The sequence below is a fragment of the Cryptotermes secundus genome, unplaced genomic scaffold (genome assembly GCF_002891405.2).
Source record: "Cryptotermes secundus unplaced genomic scaffold, Csec_1.0 scaffold955, whole genome shotgun sequence".
In the NCBI taxonomy this organism is placed as follows: domain Eukaryota; kingdom Metazoa; phylum Arthropoda; class Insecta; order Blattodea; family Kalotermitidae; genus Cryptotermes; species Cryptotermes secundus.
Window position 1 is genome coordinate 60,897 of NW_019744422.1, and position 9,788 is coordinate 70,684.

The following is a 9,788-nucleotide window of genomic DNA, read 5'->3' on the forward strand; positions in this document are numbered from 1 at the left end:
TCAAGTAGACCCCCCTGGCCGACTCTCGGGTGATATGCGGAAACATATTCTCGTGAAAATTGTGAAGAGTGAATATTGCAAGAAGAAACACCCTTCTAGGCAGTGCCATGTGTGCGCAGAGCACAAGAAGAAGAGTAGAACTGCCTACATGTGCAACTTCTGCCTAATGCCTCTTCACAAAGGGGAATGTTTGCAGAGATATCACATATGCAAGCACTTCTAGGAGCTCTGGTAAGTGTTCTCCAAAAATTTCAGTTCATAAAATTAATTAGGAGATTTTATATTAATTTTTAAAGTGAACAGTGCATAAGTTAGGGTAGTAGGTTTAAAAATGCCGGTCCCCAGGGTGATTTAAATGTTTAAACCACCGGTCCGCAATGTGTTAAAAACGTTTTGGAGACTGGACTCTGCCTTCATCCTCAGGTAACATCCTATCGATAGAGCTCCAGTCTTCTAGATTTCTACACTTGTGATGGTACAAGCATCCTGAACTATGTAAATAACTGTCCCTCCTACCTCCTATAGATCTGATACTGAATGTAACTATGTGTGGCTTTAGTACTGAAAAGGTTTTGTATTTGAATCTGGAACAGGAGGCTGGCTATCCTGAGTTTTTCATATTTTTCTTCCGTTTCTCAAAGCAAGTGCTGAAATGGTATCAATATCTTTTTCTGCCAATCAGTAATTCTACTATTTGACTCTTATACAGCTGATGAAGTACCATTAAGGGAATGAAACAAACACAGCTTTGTGGGTCTGTTTGTGAAGGTTGCACATATACACATATATTTTTTCAGACATAAGAGTGAAGTCCCAGTGCTTGATTAATTAAGAACTACAACATGAAGATGTATGGAGTGGACAGCTTCATGCACAAACCACTTTAACCCCCAACCAGGGAAAGAGCCCCAGCACCCAATGGGCAGGAGGCTGAGTGGGCCTCAGAGTTGGTGTGGACATTGTGGAGAAAAGAAAAATCTTTTTCCCCTATAGGGAATCAAACCCCAGCTGTTCAGCCTGTAGCTGCTCTGGGTATCCAGCTCATGAGTGCTGCAAACTATTCAGACAATAATTTCCCTCATTCTTATGTCTCAGTTTGGAACAGTTTTGAGTGCTGTAACTTGGTAATGAAGCTAAATATAACATGCTACCTAAGTGACCACTCAAGCATGCATGCAAAAATACATGCGTCTCTGTGATGCAGTCTATGGCCTAATATTAAAAAAATACTGAATCATTTTGTATGTTTAAAGTACTGAAACACAAATTGTGCAAAACTATAATGTTATAGTGAGAATCCACAATAATGGAAATTATGGACAGAAATAAATCAGTCATATAACTACTCATTTATAATTCCTGCTGTCATGCCTGTACTAATGGAAGTGTTTGGAGCATAGTAGGTGTTGAGCAACCTTCCCAGAGCTATTACTTGTTTTGCAGGAAAGAGGCTGATTCTGACTTCATGAGCATTCTTATCAATGAGGTGGGAGATGAGGTAAGTACACAAGTTTCTTCTAAACAAAAGAGAATTTGCATTAAAGATAAAACAAACTCCGTGGCTTTAGTCCACAAGTGAACTATCCCGACCGAGCGATCTCTGCTTGCCGGCAAAGTTAGTGCCAACTTTAGTGGATAGAGGGTGTCGTGTGGTCAGGGCAACAAATCCCCATGGCTGTTAATTTTCGTTTTCTAGACCAGAGCTGCTACTTTTCCATTCAAGTAGCTCCTCAATTATCCTCACACGTCTGAGTGGACCCTGTTCCAGACCCACTACTTCTCAGAAAATCTGGTAGCGCCAGGAATCGAACCTAGGACCTCTGGATCTGTAGCCAAAACTCTGACCACTAGATCATAGAAGTTGTCAGAGAATTTGTATTATTAACATTAAACACCAGAATTGCTTCCTTCTTATCTGTTTGACAGATTACATACAATATAGAAAACAATTTCACCTGCAATTTTGTTTTGATGTGTAACACTGTTTTGCACTCCAAGGGAGGAACACGAATGGTGTTTGAGAACATGGTGCTGAGAATATCTGTACCTAAGAAAGATGAATAACACAGGAATGAAAAAAACTGCATAATGTACTCTTCATTTAATAATTTTAAGGTTTAAGTCAATAAAAATGAGATGGCTAGGACATGTGCCATCGGGGAAAAAGAAACATAATTCTGGTATAAAATATCAAGGAAAAGACAGCACTTGGATAACATAAGCACATTTGGGAGATCACAAATGAATTGTAGACAGACAGGTTGTTAGGGAAGAACTGAACTGAGTTTGCTCAAGTTAGGGCCAATCATAGCAGTGCTAATAGTAAATAAATTTGGGGCTATGTTTTTGGACATTATGACTGTGTTCTCTGTGGGGAGTCTATATAAGGAAGACCTGTTGTGTAGCTTAGATTAGTGAGGGGTCCAGGAGAGTTTTTAGTTGAGCTCTGAGGTCCTAGGGTTTTGAATGGCTAGAAAACTTCCTAGTGATCTGAAGTGCTAATTTCTGTGTTCAGATACATTGCCAGGAGACGACTAGTGAAGAATTACAATTCTAGTATGTGTGTGTGTGTGTGTGTACATCATCAGTAGCGCTGTATTTAAGTGTGACTAAGAGAACTTTTAACCAAGGTGCACATAAATCCAATCATCTGAACTTGAACCCATTATTTGTCACATAACATTTTGGCTTCAGAAGTTGGCCTTTCGGATCATACTGAATTCTTCAGCAGTGGTTATGACCATAAATATATGTCAATTTGGGGTCAGTAGTCACACAGCCAAAAACCCGTGACAATTGGAAACCATGGAAGAAGTTATATTGCACTGGACAGAAGACTGAATTGGGTAGTCATACCACAAAAATGGAACAAATGAGGCAACAAATAAAGGAAATACTGGCTGCGTGGGCACTCTACACACAAGTGGAACCACTATGGGCCTGCCTGCGGACCGAAATGGAAGAGGACCTAAAAGCCAGGCAAGACGAATTAGATGCCAATAATGCACAGATACATGCCAACCAAGAAAAAAGGAGGGCGGACATGAAAGCCTTTAATGAAATGATGAAGAGAAGGGAGGCTGAAAGAAAAACTTACCCATGAGATGATGATGGCAGAGTGGGAAGCCGACAGAAAAAAAAGCCAACTTTGAAAAGTGGAAGGCTGAATGGAAAGCTGACAAGAAGTGGCAGCGAGGCTGGAAGCCATTCACTGCAAGAAAGACACCAAACAGATGAGATTGGAACCCAAAATGGAACATCAAGAGAAGAAAGGATGGCCTGCCAAGAAGCAATGGAGGCCAATCTAGAGAAGATGGAGCCAACTGATTGCACGATAGTGATCTTGGAACACAATAGCCATGACGAAACCTAATCGAGGAAAGATGGAAGCCATGGATTTGAAGGCAAATCCAGAAGAATGAGTCAGAGCATTGGAAGGCTCATAAGGATGATGCCATAGTGAAACCGGTCAAAGGACAGAAGCAGCAGCATAGGAGCCGGAAGCTAGCTGTAGGGTGACATGGAGAGCCAAAAGAAGAGCCTGAGGGGATTGTGGATCCTGGAAGTTGGCTGCTGCCTGCAGGAAGGTGTTCCACCATGCAAGAGTGGCATCTTCAGCCAAATTCGGACCCAGGGGAATTGTGAACCATGGAAGGAATTGGCCACAGCCAGCAGGAGGCACGATCACAAGAGATATGACCAGGACAGTGTGGCATAAGAAACCTTGAAATGATGGATGTTCGGGAAGAGATGGTGGAAGGGCCTGGAATGCAACAGTGACGTAAGGGACAGGCCTGAGAGAGCAGCTATGAAGCAGCAAGCGAATAAAGAACCAAGGGCACAAGATGGCAACTGCATCTTAAGATTGAGGCAACATCACGGGAGTTTGGCAGGAAGGCTTTCGGACTGGAGTTCGTGAACAACCAGGATGGCCAGTGGGTTGTGGAAAATGAACTGAACCTTGTGGAGGGGTCAACCCCCTCCAAAATATAAGAAAAACCTACTAGAAACATTAGTGTAAGAATAATCGGATGTGTGGGAGCACCATCCACTCCAGGAGTTATGGCCCAAAGTGGGCAAGAAAAAACCTTTGGATGGTGAGAACCTGGACTAACTGGAGCCTTACAAGGGAACCACCCAGGACGAGCTCGTACAGTGGTAGCGGTTAGAGAGCAGCCACTGCAGAGAGAGAACAACTTGCAGGAAGACGTTGGAAGCACAGCCCCCGGAAAGGAAAGTAAGGTGATACATCATTAGAGCTTTTGGGATGGAACAGCCTTAAGGTGGGAGCAACATAACAGATTTTATCAAAGAGTTTCTAGATAACAGCTTGGTAAACACGTTCCAACGTACAACAATGGAAGCTGTGTCTCAGTGGACAAATGTTATTGCTCATTGCTGGGCAACAGTCAGCACACCAACAAAGTCACTGGCTAGGAATCACATGACTGTGTTGTCTGTGCAGAGCCCATGTAATGAAGACCCGCTGTAGCTTAGATTGGTGAGGGGTCCAGGAGAGTTTCTAGTTGAGTTCTGAGGTTCCGGGGTGAGAACACTTCCTAGTGATTTGAACTGCTAATTTCTGTGTTGAGATACGCTGCCAGGAGACAGCTAGTGAAGAAGAAGACGGACAGTCCTAGTGGGTGTGCAACGATAGCTATAGCATTGTATTTAAGTGTGATTAAGAGCACTTGTTACCAAGGTGTTAATAAATCCAAACTAGAACCCGTTATTTTTGTAACATGTATCCCCCTACACGTGCGAGTATTTAAACATTTTTAATTAAAGCACTCATTTTTACTTTAACTTGCATAGTTCTTATTGTAGTTTTGTCTGTAAAGAATTCTCTTATTGCTTTTAAATGTAAAAATGTTTATGAAACACATGTAGCTTACACAAAACAAAGATCCCAATATGCTTCAACATCATCAGTTGCTATGAATTCAGTTCAGTTTGTTTTATTCCATCAGAGTGTGCTGCTGTTCCTGACTGTGGGGGATGATAAGGGTGGTCATATGGTGCTATATGGTGAACCAGCTACAGTGGCACAGCTGGGACCCCAGTGAGTACCATGGTTAAGTGACTCCTAAACTGTTCCTTGGAGCCAAAAGGTTCCATTAAGATATTTCCAGGAGTTCTGGAGATTTCATTACAATCACTTCACTAAAAGTTACATGCTATTAAATTTTTAAATCTAAAGGTTTGTTTTGCCAGAAGCAGTAGCTGCGAAACACATGGTCCACACACAGTCTGTACCATAAAGTAGTATCATTACAGAAGCATGCTAATTACTGGAAACTGACAAAACCAGAGCTGGTTTTGACCTCCTAAGGAAAACTGAATACTCAGAATCATACTGTCCGAGCTTTGTATATCTTCACAAGTGCCAATAGCAGTGGCACATAAATCAGGTTGTTTCCTTTCTTATATGATATTCAAAATTCTCACGGTGGCAAGTACTCATACTTAGATCACAGGCCATCATCCATTTACTCACTCGTAACTACTGCTGAAAACCCATACTCTGTTCTGTATCCTTACACCTGGCTCTTCGTTTTGGTGTCTAGATTCTGTCAGTATGGTTCTGCAAGCAAAGTGTTTTGGGAAAGACTGCCACAGGTGTTCACTGCAGGATTTATCCTCTGTAATGAGAATACTGGTACCTAATGCAAGATGAATATTTGGCACTCCAGCTTCATAGTCTCCCGGTACCTTCTGAATACAAAGGACAGCTGGCTGCTATATGAAAATCTGTTGTGTTTACTGTGTATATTTGTTGCTAAACTCTTTTTCTTGGACAACTTATTCTTTTAACCTTGAAAGAAAATGATGAAAAGAGTGGGTGCTGACTTGACCCCCACCAAAAAATAAATAACTCAGAGAGAGAAGCTGCTTAGGAAGACCCATAAAAAGGACGATTCAGTTTGTGTTGATAATAATAATAAGCCATCTGAGGCAAATACTGTGAATGTGAAGGTAAATGGCAAAGTACAATGAGGCTCATCATGATATGTGATAGCAGGAAGTAACTTGCAACAGACTGTTTCTGGAAATGAAGTTCTTCAGTAAAGTCTTAACCAGTTCTGAGTTCTCATGTTCTGCATGTTTCAGGGTGTGTGCACTACTGAATGGGAAAGGAGCAGCAAAAGGACCAAAGTTCCAAGCTAAGATTTCCAATCTTGCCAATCGTGTGAAGGCTGAGGAATTAATAAAACAATATGTTACATGTACCACCAGTGGCTGCTGAAGTCACAGCATGGCCACTACTATGTACCACATTGTAGATCAGCAGTATTCACAGACCAGACAACACTGTGTAGCTTAGTATCTTGATGGTCACAGTCTTACACCTTGTAGTAGTAGGAGAAAGCCACTATAGCACAATAAAGAAAAAGGCACACAACATCCATTTACCAACTGTGATCTCAATGGCACAGGTTAGGGGAGGAATTTAACTTCCTTAATTGCAGCAGAAAACTCGTATTTATTCAGGTAAAACTATTTTCTACCAATTCTAAACATTCAGCTACATTTACTATACAGGTCTGACAAGATGACTGAATGATATGCAAGGACCTATTTTAAGGCATTGCAGAATCTACATGTAGTGACAGGAAAATGACAGAAACCTTCACCATAGTCAGTTCTCAAGATGTCAAACCCAGAACATACTGAAATTAAAGTAGGCATGCCACCACTTGCCCATGAAGTTTAACCTTTAATATACAAATGTTAAGATATATCTAACAGCGAGTAACATTCCGGTGTGGTCAGATATTAAATTTATCTAATGCAGCAGCACACATGCTCCCTTTGGGAGTGCGACAGTTTGATCTTCAGGCTGAAACCACAACAAACCCATGCAAGGTCAAGTCAGTGGTTCATTCATTAGCTCTGAACAATGAAATCATTTATCATGGTACTGGTTTCGATATGGCTGTTTATGACTGGGTCAGCCAAATAGAGCATTGCTTTGTTTTGAGAACTGAGAAGTAAATATTCATCTGAACATGCAAGGAAGTGGGTCATTTCAAGCATGTTTTCAGAAGCGAATTATCAGTCACAAAGTCAGTGTCAGATTGTCAATTATTTATTTATAAAACATTTTTATTTTGTGTCTCGGTAGAGGTATTAAGCCATTGAAGATGCACATATGGCCTTTGTGGATAAATCTGACAGGTTGGTAAATACCTTTGGAATTGCCTGAGGACATGGAAATCGGCAAATTGTTTTTTCACCTTCTAGACACGAATATCCTCAATGCCTATTTACTGCATAAGTCATGTGGTGGAAAAATGACACACAAAATATTCCGCAAAATCCTAGTGCAAGATTTGATTGTATAGTCACACAAGGTGAATATCACGGTCAGTGCCATTTCTCAGGGAGGCTAAGTTCATCCAGGGCCCAACTGAGTCAACTAGAGGCGAAAAATTCGCAACACTGGCCATCCAAAGGGAAACAAAGACGTCATGTGTGTTCTCTAAATAAGAAAACCAGGAGCACCCTCTTCTGTTGTAAAATGCGTGATGTTGATCTGTGTGTTGAGGACTGGGAGCACTTAATGGAGTTATCATAAACTGTAGTGACGCAGTTTATACTCTTGTACATTCTGAACAAAGGATTATTGTATATAGTGTGATTATTTTTTACAAACTCAACATGTCTGAAGTTTCGAGAAAACTATGGGTAAGCCCTTTGGAATTTAATAATATAATAAAGACGATATTTTGCTGCATTTTTGACAAAATAGACAGAATATATTTTCATTTGTAAAAATTGTGCTTTTGTGCATATGTAGAAAATGTTATTGTTTTTAAGGCTGTTTTAGTTCGTATTTCTATACTGCTTAGAACAGAAAATATGTAGTTTTTTCTGAAAGTCTTCAACTTTAAAGACTTAGGGTGATTTAAATTCCAGCCACAGCAGGTTCCCGACAATTTAAAAGTCTGCATATCTTAGGACACACAGGGTTGCTACCCTGGAGCTTCTGAAAGTACACAGATGATTCAAACAAGAGTTCACCAAAAAATTCAGAGTAAAAATATGGCTCACAATGTCATGACGATTTTTATGCCATTTGTGAAAGTGTGTACACAACATATGATGAAAATAAATTATTCTCAGTTCTACTACATTGCATCCACATAAAGTGTAAAAGAAATCTAAAATACAGGATTAATATAAAAGAAATAGAAAGCGAAGTATTGTTGATATAGCCAAAATACTGCATGTTTTTTCAGTATGTCTTTAAGCTTGTATGACCAAGTTACAAATGTCCTGTGTGTGTGAGCCTTTTGTCACACGACAGATATCAATACAATAATCCAATTTGTTCCAAACACACCGGAGCATGTCCTCGTCAACACACATAACAGTTGTGACGCATTGCTTTAGATCGTTTACACTTAAAGGAAGTGAAGGAACAAAAACTCTGTCTTTGATATATCCCCATAAGAAAAAATCAGTGGGAGTCAGATCGGAATTCTTCACGGTCAACTTGTCAGTGCCATGCTCTGATCTGTTGAGCGGTGTTCAGAACAAAGCGGGTTATTGTATTGATATCTGCCTTGTGACAAAAGTCTCACACATAGAAAATTTGTAACTTAGTCATACAAACTTAAGGATATACAGTAGAACTTGGTTATAACGTCATCAAAGGGACCTAAAAATAGTGTCGTAACCGAAATGGGCACTTCCACAGTAGCCTTATGTTAGTCACGTAAAAATCTACCAAAAACCGAGTTAAAATGTTGCATTTTTTAGTGAAATACGTAGTTAAGTACAGACTAACGTAACATTAACGTGGAATTGCCCAAATGTGTAATATCAAAGACATATTACAGCGCTTTTCACTGACAATACACACCGCACTAATACTGTATATTAAAGGTAGGCCTACTCACCAAATTACAGTAGATTACATCAATTGTTGTGCCTTACTGTACCTAGATACGAGTACAGTAATCAATTATCTTCATCTGTTTCCTGTTACTTGCCCAATACACACTTTCTAAATTACGTTCAATGTACATATCAGAGAAATTCAGGAATGAAAATGACGTTACATACGAGGTTGATGCATTTGTGCATGTCGTACTAACCAAGGTATAAAAACAGTTGCTTTATGAGGAATTAGTTCGTACCATTGAATATTTGACGCAATAGACAAGGTGTCACAGAAACCGATGTTGCTATAACCAAGTTTTACTGTATATACTAAATTCCATATAAGTATTTTGGCTATATCAATAGTACTTTGGTTGCTACAAAACATTGGAAGTGTCTATTTCTTTTATACTAACACTGTATTTTGCTTTACGACCAACAAAACCTGAAGTGTGAAAAATTCATCCAGATCCAAGAGACAAAACAGCTTCCAAATTCCATCCCAAACCCTGAAATGGCAGCAACTAAACCCACACAATGCATTATTGAACAAACAGCATCGGTTTATGTTTTAATGAAACAATTAGAGTAGGTGTTACATGCCTGACAGCTGTATGTTTTCTGCAATCTGAAATATGGGTTCAGCATGTGGACTAATACTTATCCATAAATCACTGCACTAAGACTGTGAATGAGGTACCATTTTGCCATGACTGAATTACTCCTAAAGGAGAACAATTCTGATGCAGACATCTTTGGTCAATTTTGTTGTCTGTGGAGATTCCTGCATGGGTACTAGCAATGTGTGACATTGGGTGAAACGCTTCAAAGATGGCAATAAGGAGACTGTCAATCTTATTTTGCAGCAGTCAACCAACTGCCACCATGGAATGCAAGGA

General features: G+C 39.9%; 1 protein-coding gene across 1 annotated transcript in view; it reads left to right on the top strand.

Annotated features, from left to right (window-relative positions):
• LOC111874767 (alanyl-tRNA editing protein Aarsd1) overlaps positions 1–7,834 on the top strand; it is a 21,154-nt gene extending 13,320 nt beyond the window's left edge. The window contains exons 9-11 of the mRNA XM_023870540.2: positions 1,444–1,498; positions 4,971–5,062; positions 6,112–7,834. Of these exons, the coding sequence (XP_023726308.1) occupies positions 1,444–1,498; positions 4,971–5,062; positions 6,112–6,247 (283 nt within the window). The 3' untranslated portion in view covers positions 6,248–7,834. The remainder of the gene's footprint in view (positions 1–1,443; positions 1,499–4,970; positions 5,063–6,111) is intronic.
• The last annotated feature ends 1,954 nt before the right edge of the window (positions 7,835–9,788 follow it).